General features: G+C 40.3%; 1 protein-coding gene across 5 annotated transcripts in view; it reads left to right on the forward strand.

Annotated features, from left to right (window-relative positions):
- The window catches only part of COBLL1 (cordon-bleu WH2 repeat protein like 1), a 133,214-nt gene that overhangs the window by 112,474 nt on the left and 2,757 nt on the right, over positions 1-17,983 (forward strand). For 2 of the 5 annotated variants that reach the window (XM_032210737.1, XM_032210755.1), the window contains exons 9-14: positions 559-633; positions 3,888-4,046; positions 5,450-5,642; positions 9,044-9,129; positions 10,090-11,828; positions 12,141-12,323. In XM_032210737.1, coding sequence (XP_032066628.1) covers positions 559-633; positions 3,888-4,046; positions 5,450-5,642; positions 9,044-9,129; positions 10,090-11,828; positions 12,141-12,323 — 2,435 coding nt within the window. The remainder of the gene's footprint in view (positions 1-558; positions 634-3,887; positions 4,047-5,449; positions 5,643-9,043; positions 9,130-10,089; positions 11,829-12,140; positions 12,324-17,983) is intronic. The other 3 variants (XM_032210746.1, XM_032210775.1, XM_032210766.1) reach the window with 3 other exon arrangements.

A 17,983-nucleotide genomic window follows, 5' to 3' on the forward strand; every position in this document is an offset into this window, starting at 1 on the left:
TTTGCTCCATTTTACAACCTTCCTTGCCACAGTTGCTAAGTGAATTGCTGCAGTTAGTAACAATGGTTGTTAAGTGAATCTGGCTTTCCTATTGACTTTGCCGGTCAGAAAGTCACAAAAGGGGATCACATGATGCTGAGACACTGCCATTGTCATAAATATGAATCAGTTGCCAAATGTCTACATTTTCATGGCATGACCATGGGGATGCTGCAACAGTTGTTAGTGTGAAAAACAGTCATAAGTCACTTTTTTTAGTGCTGTTGTAACTTGCAATTATTATTGTTCTTGTGATACTATTTTTCTGGCAACATGTAATCTATAGGTAGTCCAATTGTTGACACAACAGTTCATTTAGTGACCATTCAGTCACTAAATGAACTGCTGTGCCAACAGTTTCACTGCTTTGCTGCCAGAAAAATAGTATCACAAGAACAACAATAGCCTGACAATTGTATTGCAGTTTACCTTTGTTAAAAAATATTTGAGTATTGTTGCAGTTTTGCCATGAAGAGGAAGTATTTCCAAAATGCCTATTGTTGCCTATCTACTTTTCAGGATCAGAATCTGCAGAATCAATTCATACAGACAGCATTGACAAAGGAAAATACTCAAAAGCGCAATCTCCAACAGGTATTTTTAATGCATCATTTAGCAAAACAAAAAACAACAAACCCAGCTACATCTGCCAGTATTGCCACAAAACTCTTCTTGCCCCTTTATTTTTTTTTCTACCATTGTTATTATATTACTCTAAATTAACCCAAAACACTGGCTTTCATTTTAATGTACTTGAATTGGGCTTTAAAATGTATAGAATCAAGCATTATTATATTATGTTAATATCTTTCCCTCTCTTAAGCCTATCTTGGGGCCAGACTGATAACAGAAGGGAACTTGGAGGTCTTCTAGTCTAACCCACTGCTCAAGAAGGAAACCCTATACTAGTGCTCCCCCCGCATAACCTTTTGGGCACCAGGGACCGGTTCTGTGGAGAGAGGGTTTACTGTGGAACAGAGGGGACGGGGTTTTGCATGCTGCTCGTATCCCATTGATGGGGCTTTGCTTGTTTGTGCGGCCCAGTTTCTGAAATGCTGCGACCCGGTTAGGGTCCATGGTCCAGGGGTTGGGACCTCTGCCCTATATCATTTCAAAAAATAGTTATCCACTCTCTTCTTTAAAAAACCTCCAATATTGGAATATCCACAACTTCTGGAGGCAAGCCGCTCCACTGATTAATTGTTCTAACTGTCAGGAAATTTCTCCTTTGTTCTAGATTGCTTCTCTCCTTCCTTTCTTAGTTTCCATCCATTGCTTCTTGTTCTACCTTTAGTTGCTTTGGAGAATAATTTGATCCCCTCTTAGTGGTAGCCCTTTAGATATTGGAACACTGCTATCAGGTCACCCTAATCCTTCTTTTCATTAAACTAAACATACCCAATTCCTGCAACAATTCTTCATATGTTTTAGCCTCCAGTCTCCTAATCATCTTCTCTGCACTCTTTCTAGAGTCTCAACCAGAGGTGGGTTTCTGTTGGTTCGGACATGTAAACTAGTTGTGGTGGAGGCAGGAACCTCTGCCTACCCGCTTCTTTGCATGCACAGAAGCGTCGTGCGCACAAGCGAACCGCTAGTAATTGGAAACCCACTACTGGTCTCAACATCTTTTTTACACCATGGCAACCAAAACTGGATGCTATATTTCAAGTATAGTGATGAAGGCACTAGACTAGAAACCAGGGCACTCTGAGTTTTAATTTTGCCTTAGGTTCGAAGCTAGCTGGTTAACTTGGGCCAGTCACTCACTCTCAGCCCTAAGGAGGAGGCATTGGAAAACCACTTTGTCAAGAAAATGGCAGGGACATGTCCAGGCAGTCATCAGGAATGAACACTGACTTCAAGGCACATACATGCAAACCTATCTTCCCCACCCCCATTTTAAATGGTCACATTGATTTAGAGACAATATGAATATTTAAATATCTGTAAATCCACTGATTCATACTATAATATGTGATGGTGAACCTATGGCACGCATGCCACAGGTGGCACACGGAGCCATATTTGCTAGCATGCTGATTTTGACATTCCAGGGGACTGGGGGGAGGCCACTTTCGCCCTCCCCAGGCTTCAAGAAAGCCTCCAGAGGTTGGGGAGGGTGAAAAACAGGGAATGAGCCAATCGGAAGTTCGGGAACAAACTTTTGGTTGGCTCGCTGAGGCCGTTCTTCGCCCTCCCCAGCCTCTGGAGACTTTCCTGAAGCCTGGGGAGGACGAAAACCAGAAGTTAAGAAACAATCCATTTCCGGCTTCCAGAAAGCCTCCGGGGCACCAGGAGAGGCCGTTTTCGCCCTCCCCAGGCTTCAAGGAAGCCTCCGTAGCCTGGGGCTCATGTGCGCATGCGCAGTGAGCATGGAGGATTAAATTAGTATGGGCATGCGTGCACATGTGATAGTGCGCACACACACAGTTTTGGCACGCTGTAAGAAAAAGGGTTGTCATCACTGCTATAGTAGGTGTTTTTATTAAAACCTAAGAAAGGCAATCACAGTGAAATATGACATAGATCAATACTATGAAAAGAGGGGACTGAAGCCTTATATGTTCACATAATAATTTGATACCTTATTTGAGATGAAGGGGTGTGTGATTTATTCCCATGTTACACCATGTTCCTGGTCTTTCAGTAGGTTAGGTTAAGAGAGTTTGTGATTGAATAATAGTCTACATAACCCCCATCAACTATAGGAGTGACAGGGAAAGGGGTCTAGTCACACATCCTGTTTCCATTGTAAAGGCTGGAAAGGGCTTAAATAGTTGACAATGATGTGGAGGAAGGTGATAACTGCTGAAGCAAAACCAATCTCTTTAATTACAAATAGTAAGAAAAGTAACATGGAACTGCTTGGGATGCAGTTCCTCCTACAACTACAGCTAATCTCTGCAACTCAATTTGTTGGCTTCCTCCTTTGAATTTTCAGCAGAGTTGTGTTGTCTTTCCCTCTTTCCATTTCTCCTCTCCACAGTCAAATCAGAAGTGTCCTTTATTTTATTTATTTTGCATTTTTGCATATTAAAATATATTCACAATTCTACTTCCCGTTTAATAGCCTGGTCTTCCCAAAGGGACCAATATTCATCCCATCTCCAATCTGCTCCTCAGATGGCTGTATTTCTTCAAGGTTTATTAGTAGCTCTGAGGTTCTTTTCCACTTAATCTGAGCATGAGCATGCATGCATAGAAGACATTTGCTTCATTTTGACGGCAGTCCCACTGGAAAGAAAGAGGGTTGCTGAGGTGGGAGAAAGCTGTGACCCTGAGCCTTGGAGAAAAGGGGACATTGAAATGTGGGTTCAGAAAAGTGCTTCACTGGCTTTATGCAGAGCCCCACAATTTAATACACAATTAATTGTTCTAAAAAAATAGAATTGGTAACTGCTTAATCACATTGATTTCATTGATTAATTGGTTACATTTGCATCTGGGTGGTTATAAATCAGTTATAATTTCAAAGGAAAAAATTAAGTGCCCTTGTTTTGTTTTTAAATAAAACACATGCAATTTCAGTAGACAATATTTTGGAAGAGGGCATAATTCTGTTTGTGCAAGATGGGGAAAAGGTAAGGCTCTTTTGAACAGATACCTTGAGACATGTCAAATGTCAGAGACATTTATAAGTCATTTATAAGTCTAGAGAAACATATTAATTAGATTGTGTCTGTTAAGTGAGTGCTGCAGGCCTATTAATATGACTAAAAATGACTGAAAACATTTTGATTTAACTAACTAACATTGTTCCCTCTGCTTTTCCCCCCCCCTTCTCGTGTTTGTTTAATTGTCACGTTAATCAAGTTAATTCACACATTGTTTCCTAACCTGCTTCTTAGGCAATGTAGTTGATCTAACCAGGACCACAGTGGCAGCAGGTACCTCATGCAGCTTTGATCCAACCAGTCATGGTCAAAACAATATCCAGCAAGTCGCAGATGAAAGTAGAGTTTTGGTTAACGCTGATACTCCAGATGAATCTGAAGTGTCGCTCAAATGTAGGTGGCTGTAATGTTTTCTCTTTGGGAACTAGTTTATTAAATTATACATACTAGTCTCATTTAACATGAGCTCTCTGAGAGTAATGAAGTCGTTTAATATATGTTTTGGGGAGGAAAGAAGGATCTATCATTCTGTTCAACTTCATGTGCTTGCTTTGAATGTTGTAGCCCTACTTTAGCTTATTTATTGCTGTCTCTTCTTGATGATTTTAAGAATGTCCTTGTATTTGTCCTGAGAGTGGTGCGGTGGCCTAGAGGTGGAGCTCTTGCCTCACAATCAGGAGGCTGTGAGTTCGATCCTAGGTAGAGGCAGATAGTTCTCTCTTTCAGCACAATGAGAATATATTTGCTGAACAAAACTCCACATTGGTGACAGGAAGGGCATCTGGCCAGTAAACACTCTGCTAGCTCCATTCGGTTGCCCAGACTCCACCCCGCAAGGGTTATGGGGTTGTTAAAAGAAGATGATTGTTGTATTTGTCTTAACATAACTCTGTGATACAGCACATTTATGCTGAGGTCATGTGATAATATTAATTTATTAATGAAGCCAGAAAATGAAAGCTGATATATGCAGAGACCTTTCCTCTGATTATGGTAATACTATTAGATAATTTTCTATTTTCTTCCACAGAATGTCTAAATATATTAAATTCTATATAAAGCTGCTCCCCATGTTCCTGCCAGTTTATTCTCTTATGTGTTTAATTAAAGAAGACAACATTGCTTTAATGATATTTTCAAATATTTGCCAAACAGTCATCATCTATTAATATATACGTGTTACATATAGTACATTCTCCCTACCTTATTTATAGAGGTTTTAAATAATAGGACAAAGCTCCTCTACCAGCATAACAAATGCATCAGTAAGCAAGTAAGATATATATATATATTATATTTATGCTGATAAATAAATAAAGGGAGACAAATATAACAAAAAGGCAACAGTAAAAAATATTGGGTTTCTGTCTGGATGGTCTCTTGTGACGAGCCTAATGACAGAGAGTGGAAGTGTGACCTTCCTCCCATACTTGGGCACACCAGGGGTTGTGACTTTAAGTGTATGTGTATATATATATATATATATATATATATATATATATATATATATATATATATATATATATATATATGCATGCATGCATGCACGCACGCACGCACGCACGCATATACATACACATACATACATACATACATATATATACATATATACACATACATACATATACATATACATACATATATACATACATACATATATTACTTGCTTACATAACATACATACATACATACATACATACATACATACATACATACATACATACATACATACTTTTGTATACTGAAACTCTCCAAAGATTATTCTTTGTGTGTGTGTGTTGTTCTTTTTTGCATAGCTGACATGGGTTCTGAATATAGCCTAAAGGAGATAGATGAGAACGACGAAATATACGATGATGTTGTCAGTGCTTCTGAGGTTCCACTAGATGTTCAGAAACATGAAACTGCTTCTGATTCAAGTTTTGGTATTGGAGACAATTCACAGGAGTCTAATGAAGGAAAAACAGAAAACACGACTGCAAGAGATAAGTAAGTAAAGCTAAGTTTAGTATGATTTTATGTATATATGAGAGTATGGAACGCAGTATTTCATCCAAACTGGGTGCCATCATCTCACACTACTGTAGGTAGTTGTGGGGTGCAGTGATTAGAATGCAGTATATTGCAGGCTAACTGCTCACACTGCCAAGAGTTCGATTCCTTCCATCCTGACTGGCTCAAGGTTGACTCAGCCTTCCATCCTTCCAAGGTGGTAAAATGAGGACCCAGATTGTTGGGGGCAATAGGCTGACTCTGTAAGCTGCTTAGACAGGGTTGAAAAGCACTGTGAAGCGGTATATAAGTCTAAGTGCTATTGCTATCACTGTAATGTGTGTTAAAAAGTTGTGCTATCTAGTATAGTACTATTAATGCCCCATATAGCAAAATAAAGGTTAATCAGTGTTTCTCTTTTTAAAAAATGCCATGGCTGATGAATTTATCAAACATTGGCAACTGATATTCCCTAGTTCATTTGGGAAGACGGGGAGACCCATCCTCACCTTACTGAGGCTTGGTAGCAAACAGTTCTGAGTTTTAATGGCATTATAATGTTTTGGGGTTTTTTACTTTTTCCCCCCAACATGTAAACACTAGATCAGGGATAGTCAACCTTTTTATACCTACCACCCACTTTTGTATCTCTGTTAGTAGTAAAATTTTCTAACCGCCCACCAGTTCCACAGTAATGGTGATTTATAAAGTAGGGAAGTAACTTTACTTTATAAAATTTATAAAGCAGAGTTACAGCAAACCCCTACCGTCCATCATGAAAGCTGGAACGCCCACTAGTGGGTGGTAGAGACCAGGTTGACTACCACTGCACTAGACTATATGCTTAAGCCTCCATTGGATTCCATTCGCCTATTTTACCCTCATTTGTGATAGCAATTGTGATCAGAATTTCCATTGCCGAACAGTACAATTGTAAAATATGACTGCATTGCTTAGCAATACAATATCTACAGTTATTAACCAAATCCCATGGTGGTTAGGTGAGGCACCTTCTTGTTGGCTTTCCGCAACCAAAATTAGTGGGAAGATGGTAGGAAGTTGCAAGTCCCTGACCAACTGCTTTCAGGTGGGGAGCATGGGGACATGGAAGGGTTAGGGAGGGTGCACAAAGATGCAAGGGAGTATGTAAGGATTGGTATGGTTTTGGGAAGTTGTGATGAGTCAGGGAGGGTATGGCACAGAGGAGTGCAAGAAGGTGTGCAAAGGTGTAAGGGAGATGTGGCAAGATTGTAACAGGAGAACAAAACTTCTTGCTCAGCATTCAGATTGTGATCATGTCATGGTCCCAAGCCAGCCAGCAAAAGAAGTTTATAAAGCAGAGTTACAGCAAACCCCTACCATCCATCATGAAAGCTGGAACGCCCACTAGTGGGTGGTAGGGACCAGGTTGACTACCACTGCACTAGACTATATGCTTAAGCCTCCATTGGATTCCATTCGTGAGCAGAACAGATCTCTTTACTGGAGTCTCAGCTTGGCATGTGGTGAACAATACATGTAAAAGGGTTTCTAGCCAGCATTACTGGCTTCTGCTAGCCAGCTGGCTATATGGAATCAGCACGCCCCACCTTCCTGCTCCCCGTTGTTCCCATCCAGCTCCAGAAATTACTCTTGCTGGGGCTCCAGGAAGTACTCTTGCTGGAGCCCAGTTGCTTCCTGACCAGCAAGTATTTTTCAGGCCCAGTTCCAGCAAGTACTCTTCGGGCCTGGATGGCTTCTGAACTGACCACAGTTGGCTTGCCTTCCTGGCTCCACTCCCCCTGAGTCCCATCACCCGCTACCCACCTGTGCACCTCCTCCCCGCGTGTGTGGCAACTCTGAAACAGTGTGTTGTGGCAACTGTGAATGGTGCGCTGTCTCGGATATTGACACATCATTTGACTGCAGAAGTGTTGAGATGACTGGAGTGCTAATGACCAGTCACAGCCATCATTCTTACAGTACAGTGGTACTTAGAATGGTCATTGAATGAATGGTCATAGGGCTAAATCTCCCTGTAAAACAAAACAGAGCCCCTCCTTCTAAAACATGCCAAAAATCTCAAGTGTATCTCCTTTATTATCATCATACCTCCTGAGAACCAAACCCATAAAAAGTTCAAAAAATAAAACTTATCTGCAGCTCCTGGCAATGAAATAGCTATCTAGTATATACAACTCTTGCTTTATTTTATTTCCAAAATCTCAGCAAAATTTAAGATTATTTACTTTTACATTTATATGCTGTGTTTCTGCCAAGTTACACAATGCAGTTTACATTCTTAAGAACCTAAAAGAAATGTGCTTAAGTAATAACCTGCAGGACTTGATAGCACAAGGTCACAGGCCATGGAGAGTCACAACTTCTACCTAAAGATTTGGTCAAGGGAGATTCAGGTTTCAGCTTTCTAGAAATTTGATTCTGTCAACTGTGTCCTCAAAATAAAATTTTATCACACTGTAAATAATAGATTAGTCTATCCATACCAGAAAGCTTGGGCTTCAATGAGCACTGCTTATTTATACTTATTTTCCTTAAATTTAAAGATTAATGTAACTATTGCATCCAAACTTTTTTCATTTCTTGATTTTCTCTAGCTATATTTGTCTTTTCAATATCCTTATATACCTGCCAGCTAGAATACTCAAATCCACAAAAACCTAAGCTATAAAAATATATTAGTCTTTAAAGTCCTTTCATTTTCATTGTTTTCTTCAGTTCTTTAGTCATAAGCTGAATTTATGTGTACATTTTAGCATAGGGACCTTGTTATTATTTTATGGTTCATTATTGTCATTACAGGTAGTCCTAGGGTTGGTTGATTACTTACTTACTTAACTTACTTACTTAGCCGTCGAATTTATTGTCTACCCATCTTACCACATGTAATTCTGGGGCTATTGGGACTGGGGATCACATTGTTAAGTAACATAGTTAGAAAGCATAGCATCATGTGATTGTATTGCTTAGTGACAGCAATTCAGCAGACCTGCTGCTGTCATTAAATGAGGACCTTATGGGTCACTAAGCAAGGACCTCATATGGGAGTGAGTTTCGATTTCCTACTGGCTTCCCCATTGACTTTACTTGTGGGAAGCCAGCAGGAAACATTGGAAATCACAATCACATGATCATGGCTTATTGCTTCATCATAATTGCAAGCTGGGTGCCAAGCACCAGGATCATGATCACATGACTGCAGGGATGTTGCAGTGGCTAGAATTCTAAGGATCCATTGTAAGTTCTCCTCATTCCGTATTGTTGTAACCTGAGGACTACCTATATTCTGCTCTGCCTTTGGCTATTTTTCTGTCAAAACAAATTATCTTTTGTTTGCGGGGCTTTTTTCATCTCTCTGTCAATAGTCCTCTCCCTAGTATTTTTGTCTTGTTTTGCAGAGCTCAAGATAGTGAAATACTGAGAGAAAGAGTTAGCATTCCCAATGGTACTGCACTTGGAACATTACAGCCAAACACAAATAATGGTGAGTTTCTCTTTATCAGAATTATGAATGTATCCTTCATGTAATGTCTTGAAAATCAGGAGACAATCCCTGCAGTTTTTTTTCTGTGAATTGCTCATGCAAGGGAATTTTCTCTCTAACATTCTGGGAATACTGATTAAGCTTAGTGGCACTGAGGAATTCTTCTTATTCTCCTTTTGTGGTCATTCTTAAGTCATATAAATTAGCAATCATAAAATCCTGCCTGCCGTTACTAGTATTAGTACTATATTAATACACAGGGGTGTGATTCAAAAATTTTAGCAACTGGTAAAACTGCCTGGTTGCTGAGTGGGTGTGGCCATAGTGTACGTGGCCTACTCGGCCTCCTGCACCATGGGGGGGGGGGAGTTTGTGCCCTCCCCAGGCTCTGAAAGCTTCTTTCAAGCCTCTGGGAGGGCAAAAACAGCCTCTCCAAGGCTCCGGAGGCCCTCGGAAGGTCAGAAATGGGCCTATTTCTGTACTTCCAGAACTTCTGGGAGGCTCGTTTTCCCCCTCCCAGAGCCTCTGTATGGGCCCTGCACGTATCTGGCATCCAAAATGGGTCACGTGGAGACTCTGAGGAAGGGAGGGAAGGAGTGGGTGGGGCCAGCTAGCCCTTGCAATTACCGGTTTGGCGAACCACATGTAAAATTAGCATCCAGTTCACCCGAACTGGCTGAATCCCATCCCTGCTAATACAGTACTAATATAGTTATCAATATTAGTACTGTACTGATATAATATTAATACTAGTATTAGTTATAGTACTAATAAGCTATTTTGGGTCTGCCAGGTATAGATTGTGAAATCAGCCCAACAAATGGCAGTTTGGTATAAGCAATGAAATTTATTTTAAGGGAATTATGCTTAGTACCGTTTTAATGAAAAAGAGTGATGTGTGATTCAAAGAGTTTTTCTTCTCTATGCTAATGTCAAAATCATGTTTCCCTTTTTTAAAAGGTCATAAAGAACCAGTATATTCTCTGCCTTCTAACAAACTCAGTAAGGAAGAAATAGGGAAAAATAACAAGCCTGAGACACTGGATGACACCTCTCTAAATGGGGTGAATGATCAAAAATGTGATCAGATCAATGTAGATCTAACAAAGACTCAGGATGTCGCAATTCAGACCATATCTGAAGATAATTTTGGTCTGACTGCATTAAATGAAAGCAGCAATCATCAGGGCCGTGCACTGAGCCCTCACAAAAATTCAACTCATGGACACAAGCCAGTACAGAAAAAACATTCCTCAGGAGCCCTGAATATGATGAATAAGTCCATAGGACAAGCAGACCAAAACAGTGTGAATCCTAATGGCACCCATGACAATGCATTTGTAAATGATAACCAAGTTCTCCCGGAGACAATGGTCAGAAGCCCAGTTAGTTCTCCTACAAAAACGTACCCAGTTTACAGACAAGGTTCAAAGCCTAAACCTAAGCCTTCCAATGAAATTACCAGAGACTACATACCCAAAGTTGGAATGACTACTTACAAAATAGTACCTCCCAAGAGTTTGGAAACAGCGAAGAATTGGGAATTAGATACTGTGGAATACCAAGAAGCAGCAGTATCTCCCAGGAATGAAAATTCCCAAGAATTTGGCACACAAACAGAGACTGCTCATATCTCAAAAACACCATGTCAAACAGAACCTGATTTTAAGAATGAAGTTATACAACACAAGGTAGGGAGAGATCCGCCGCCTAAAACATACCCGGCTGCTGATCATAGCCCAGTTTTCTTCTCCAATGCCAAAGGCCAGAAAATGGAGGTAGAACACCCCAAGCCTAATCAAGACCACCGGATTCCTCCCTTAATTGTAAATTCAGGGAATAAAAGTTCTCCACCTGCAGTGCAAGAAAAACCAAAAATTTTGAGTCCCCCGATAAGACCAAGCAGTTTTTATTTGCAAATACAGAGGAGGACCACAGATCATTATGTAACTTCTGCCATTGCAAGAAGTGGCTCTCTAAGTGCCCCTATTCAGAATGAAGCCAAGACTATAGAGGCGGAGAAAAAGGTGGCATCTCCAGATCAATTTTGCCCTCCACTACCTAAACCAATTCCTGTTCCTTCTCAGTTACCAGAGGAAACTACTGAAAACGGTTGCCATGAAGAAGAAAGAAAAGTCTCCACTTCTCCTGTAAAAGTGTCTCAACCATTGAATTCTCCTTCATTCCAGCTTTCTCCATTGCATTTGAAAAAATGTGGCTCTCTAAGCGCCCCTATTCAGAATGAAGCCAAGACTGTAGAGGCGGAGAAAAAGGTGGCATCTCCAGATCAACCTTGCCCTCCACTACCTAAACCAATTCCTGTTCCTTCTCAGTTACCTGAGGAAACTACTGAAAACGGATGCCATGAAGAAGAAAGAAAAGTCTCCACTTCTCCTGTAAAAGTGTCTCAACCACTGAATTCTCCTTCATCCCAGCTTTCTCCATTACATTTGAAAACTTTGAGGACTTTTGTTTTGCCACAGCCATATTCTCCTCCTAAACCTTCTCCTTTTGCTCTTGCTGTATCATCAGCAGTTAAAAGATCACAGTCCTTCAGTAAAACATGCGCCAATACAACCAGACCATTAAAAGAACAATCTTCTTTTGATCTTAGCACATCACCATCCAGCACCGAAGGAAAGGATGATTCACCTATACTGAGTCCAACAACTCAGACACAGCAGATCCTGACCGACAAGGTAAAATTTGTATTTAACATACATTCATGGTGGCTTTGCCCCTCCCCTACCCCCAGTTCTATCTCTTCTTACTGGAATGTTTGAGTAAGTTATTTATCCAACATTAGGCAGTCGTGTATGTTACCTGAATTTTATGCCCCACTCCCCAAATAATAATAAATGAATGATTTATTATTCTGGATCCATGAAAGCTTAATAAATGTGTTGGGCGTTACAATGCTTTGTAGTTAGAAACCTATAGCTCTTTGAACGTCTGCTCGGAATGATGGTAACATACTCCGCTAACCTTACTTGGGCCATGTTTTAACCCAGCAGAAGACTAACGATGCAAGCTATGACCAAAACAGGCAGGCTCCCCCTTTATGCAACCATCCAGCCATCGCTATCTGTGAGAGAAGCATTGCTGCAGCAGTCCAACACCCCGACCCAGAACAGATCCACCAGAGCTTGCTGGCTGCAATCCGCTCTGGAGAGGCTGCTGCCAAATTGAGGCGGGTGAGTCGCTGTCCTCCCTTCTCCCGCTCAGCATTAAATCAACAGCAGGAGATTTATAGTGCTGCTTTCAAAATCAGTGTAATACTCAGAATATGATGATTGATGAGCGAATCTTGTGAACGTGTGATTATTATTTTTAAAATTATGCCAATAGGAAATAGAGCAGTGTTCAAAATTGCTGTTTCTGACAATGATCTGACAATTATATACTAAACCTAGTATATAATTAACTATATACTATATCATTACTCCTTTGTTATGGAAACAATAACCAACTAACCCATTTTAGAGGATAGCAGGTGGTTCTGTACCCTTAACTTCCCTCTCCCTACTTGCCTGGCAGTGGTGGGTTTCAAAATTTTTTAGAACCTCTCCTGTAGGTGTGGCCTGCTTTGTGGGAGTGGCTTGTCATCCCATGTGGATGAGTAGGAGTGGCTTGGCAGCCATGTGACTGGGTGGGTGTGGCCAACTTGTAAAATGTGGTGAAACTCACTTAACGCTCTTGCTTAGCAACCAAAATGTTGGCTCAGAAACTCTGGCATTTGAAGCATGCAAATCTTAAAGCTGTCAAGTTACAAGACCCTTGAACCCCTAACCCTTAAAAAAAAAACCCAGGGGTGTTCAAACTTGACAGCTTTAAGACTTGTGGACTTCAACTCCCAGAATTCCTCCTCCAGTCATGTTGGCTCAGGAACTCTGGCATTGAAGCACGCAAGTCTTAAAGCTGTCAAGTTACAACACCCTTGCACCCCTAACCCTTTAGAAAAAAAAACCCCAGGGGTGTTCAAACTTGACAGCTTTAAGACTTCAACTCCCAGAATTCCTCCTCTCGCTCTTCATCTTGATGATGTGCGGATGGGCAGGGGGAAGGAGCTGGAACCGGTTCTAAGCGACACTGTAGATTTGTGGAACCTCTTCTATAGAAGAATTAGAACTGGCAGGATCCCACCCCTGTTGCCTGGTCACTTTTTCCTTTCTTCCATCCCCTCTTTCAGTTGTCTTCCTCATTTGTATTTTCCAAGTTAAAGTCTTTCATAAATTGGCTTCATACCTGCGCTTCCATCTTCCCTAAATCTCTTCAGCCTTTGAAGCAGATAGTTAACTCGGTATCTTCTTAAAAATCAAGGCAGTAAAGCAGAAAGGTGGCGGCACCGGTTTTGAATTTGTAGGCTTCAAGTTTCAAAATCGGTACTTAAAAAAAAACATACTGGATATTTTTCATGTATATTCAGCACAATATTTTGCATATTATTTTGAAGAATTTTTCTTGGGGGGGAGGTTTAGTTCTTAATAGGACAAAATCTATATACAGAGAATTTAGCTCAAATGAATCAATGAATTCAACATTCTCAAGCAAGCTTGGTGATTGCACAGTTTGCCATTCTAAGATATTTTTTTCAGTATTCTTTGTGTTGTTAAAAAAAAGTCTACCATTGTGGTTTTAATTGTTGTTGCTGCCTGCTTCTGTTGGCTGTAACCAGTGGACCCTCTAGGAAATACATTATCTGAACTTTTACCAGTCAGGGATTGGGTATAGTATTGAGACATCACTGATTGTGCTTGTGGATGACTTCTGGTGGGACCAGAAGAGAGAAATGGTGTAACTCTCCTGTTACTGCTTAATCTCTCAGCAGCTGTAGACAGAACTATACAAGATCTATTACCTAGACAAAGGGGCTGAAACACCCTTTCAAGTTCTAGGAAACAAGATGCTATTTGGAAGTGGCACAGGTGAAAGCTCCCTGGTTCACTGGGATATAAGATGGAAATGAAGGATAGCAGAATCAAATTTGCAAGATTCTGTTATTATAGATTAATAAATCTTAATCTTAATAAAACATAGTTCTAGTGCCAGGCCTGCAGCCATATTCCTTTTGGATCTTTGGCCTGCCACACTTTTTTTTATTCTATTATGCCTTTTCTGTTGTATGAAAAAAGGGAAGGGGGATTGTACAGAGTTAGATGCTATGTAGCCAAAACAAAATTCCTTCTAGAAAGCTAAGGTCATCCTTTGTTTCTGCACCTCTGCACCTGACCGGAACTGAATGGATGCAACTGCCAGCATGGCAGTGGAAGATTGGACCATGTGGTTGGATTGTGGGTGTGGGGCAAGATCTTGAACTTGGGTGGGGAAAACCTGGTGGGGAAAATGGGTAAGCTTCAGATTCGGGTTTTCCCAGATGTGCCAACATGGCTCTCTTAATAAATTGGAACTTTGAGCAATACTTTGCCTTGGACTCTGATTTAGTTTTGGATCCTATTTGGAACCCTGACATCTAGTCTTTTGGTAGAGTTGATTTTCTGGATTGATTTGCCCTATATTGCTGATAGCAGCTTTCAGGATGATTGATCACAGTAGCCTTCTGAGCTCTTCACTTCCAGGGGTTAGATATGGGGAGTTCTGAATTATAGGGACCCTTCTTTCTCCAGGGTCAGAGAGTGGGACAGGACAGAAACATTGGCCTTGCAGGGTTCCTTGGAGCTCCCCATCTTCCCATTTGTATCTAACACCCATATTAATACAGATTCAGGTATTATCACTGTGCAGATGATACAGATTTACAACTTAATCCCAATACAAAGAGGCACTGCAAGTAAGGTCTAGTTCCAGTGCCTGGCAGCTGTCAAGGTCTGGATGGAGAGGAGCAGGCTTAGGTTTAATTTTGGCAAGACCGAATGGCTTTGGTTTCAAGCATTTTTCAACTTCCGTTCTCAGTGGGATTGCGCTTCTTCAGGCAGAACATGCATGCAATTCGGGGGTTCCATAGACTGTAAGTTCTTATTCAACATATAATTGGCAGCCATGGCCAGAGATTCATTTGGTACTCCAATTACAACTTGTATTCTGAGCCATGATGGCACAGCGGTTAGAATGCAATACAGTATTGCAGGCTACTTCTGCTCACTGCTAGCAGTTCGGCAGTTTGATTCTCACCTGCTCAAGGTTGATGCAGCCTTCTATCCTTCCAAGATCGGTAAAATAAGGACCCAAATTGTTGGGGACTCTTAAGAGACAGCTATAAAGCACTGCAAAATGGTATACAAGTATAAGTGCTATTGCTATTCTGGGCTGGGAGGCCTTAATCACCACCTGTTTGGATTATTGCAGTGCCCTCCACATTTGGTTACCTTAAAGTTTACTCAGAAACTGCATTGGTCCAAAACACAGGGATGGAAAAGTAATTATAGTCATATCTCATTTTGTCTGTGTAATGTCATTGTTTCATACTCCCTTCTGTATAGCACCGTTGTTTTGACCAATTAGATTCCAGTTGCAATTCAAAAGGTTGATTGTCACTTCATGGGGTTTGGATACCTTTGGGGAGGTGGGCTCTTTTAATTGTTTCTGCCCACGTGATAAGATAAGATTCTCTGGAATAGCATTCCTTCTGATGTCTGTATGACCCCAAATCTGTTGGGTTTTTCTAAAGCTTTGAAGATGAAAGTTTCCCAACAGTTCCTTGGGAAGAGTGGAATGTGAGCTGGCTCCCTGCATGTTTTCCATTGTTCTTATAATGAGCTGTGATATTCCGCTACTTGGTAATTCTATTGTCACTTGGTAGTTTTTTTGTCTTTGACTGCTGTGAGGCCCTCTCCGGGTTTGATTCGATAAGTAAATAAATAGTGAAAAATGAAGAGTAACTAAGGCCATGCGTCCATTCATTTTGAAAACTGTGCATTGTAAAGAGAATGGGCTCTAAGGTTAACTAATATGGTCAGAATCAGCCTATTTAGATCCATTCATTTTTAGAAGTTGTTTCAGATTTTCCTCAGTTGTTCTTCATTGAAGAACCCCCTCCTCCCCAAAATAAAAAGTGTAGCTTGTTGATTAGACTTTTGCACTAACGATATGGGATGAGAAAGCTGTGGTATCAAATTTATTTTTGTGCCTCTTGTGAAGATGATGTCAGGCTGTGGCTGCAAAATGTCACTTTAGCTTTTTAAAACAAGGCCTGTTGCATGTGAGAGAATTAAACCCTTCATGTCAGAAGGCTGGCAGGCTCCTTGATTCCCTTGTGTATGGAGAGCAAGCAGAAAAAGGATGTTGAGCCAATAGTTTACTCTAGTAAATCAGGTAAAAGGTCTGTCAGGTGCTCTAGTTAACTGCCAAGTATTTAAGAAATGAGGCAAAAAAACTGTTTCTCCTGTCAGTCAAACATTTTCCTCCTTTTAATAACTTGTTTGGGTGCAGAGCCAAACTCTGTGACCTTTTGTGCTGCAGTTTTATTTCTATTGAATTAAGCCCTCATTAATTGCTAATCAAATGGGTCAAAAGAGGGCAAGGCTTATAGCTATTTATCTCTCCAGAATGTTTCCATCATATGATTAGTCTCTTCCCATTAAGATAATGCTTTGTTTTAAAATCATATTTTTTAAAAGCAAAATGTATACCTCATTCATGTATCTGTTGGCTTCACTCACTGATTGCAGCTTTGCAGGATCTATTAATCCCCCCCCCCCCAAAAAAGCCGCATGTCTGTCATTTTCAACTGAATCAGAATAAGATTTTGGAGAATGATAGAAGCAAAATAGTTGCACAGTGGACAGAGCCATAGAGTACTAATAGTGGCTAAAGTGCTGGGCTAGAAAACACGAACAAATTTCAATAGATTTCTAAATAGCAGGAAGATACATTCCAAATCATTTAAATGTACATGTGTGTTCATAAAGATCTCTTTTCCAACTCATAATCTGTAAATTAATGTAATATTGATGAGCCATGGTGGCGCAGTGGTTAGAGTGCAGTACTGCAGGCTACTTCTGTTGACTGCTGGTTGCCTGCAATTTGGCAGTTCAAATCTTACCAGGCCTTCCATCCTTCCGAGGTGAGTAAAATGAGGACCCAGATTGTTGTGGGAAATATGCTGACTCTGTAAAACCGCTTAGGGAGGACTGTAAAGCAGTATATAAGTCTAAATGCTTTTGCTATTGCTAATGTTAATAAGATGAGCCACTTGATGGGCTCTGTGGTCCCCAGACCAGTTGATCACGTCCTTCTAACTCCAGGAGCCTTCTTTTCTCAGCAATATTCTTTCATCCAAACTGACCAACAAGCCAGAGAAATATAATTACAATAGGTAGGTGTATGACATATAAATTTAATAAATAAATAAATAAAATGTAATTTCAAGTCAGGTAAACCCAATCCTTCTCTTTCCTTTGTACTCTTGTAATATTTAATTTGTGTTTTTTCCCCTGCCATACAAATTTAGATAATTCCTCTGCCATTGTTTAACTAATACATCAGTTGTCAAGACAAATATTGTGTAAAATAAAAATAACATTCCAGATAAAACATTCATCCTAATCACAGAAATTCTCCTCAAAAATGATGATTGTATTTTGTTCCATCTTTAACATATCTTTTTAATTTCACTCTGTTTTAACATGACTATTTTGAAACAGCATGCAGTTCATAATTGTCATGGCGATACCCAAATATTTTACTATCTTCTCAACCTTAAAACCTGTTTTATTCCTCAATTCTGTTTGATTTTGTACTTTCATATCTTAACATCTTTTGTCTCCTCTTTTTTAATCTTGGAGATATGCTTCTTCCATCTCATTTTGTCCTACCAAATTGCACTGTTTGGTAAAACAGAATGTCTGTCCAGAGACACCCACTGAATGACTGATTAATATTTGAACCCAAATCTTCT

Source organism: Thamnophis elegans, chromosome 1 (genome assembly GCF_009769535.1).
Source record: "Thamnophis elegans isolate rThaEle1 chromosome 1, rThaEle1.pri, whole genome shotgun sequence".
Classification (NCBI taxonomy): domain Eukaryota; kingdom Metazoa; phylum Chordata; class Lepidosauria; order Squamata; family Colubridae; genus Thamnophis; species Thamnophis elegans.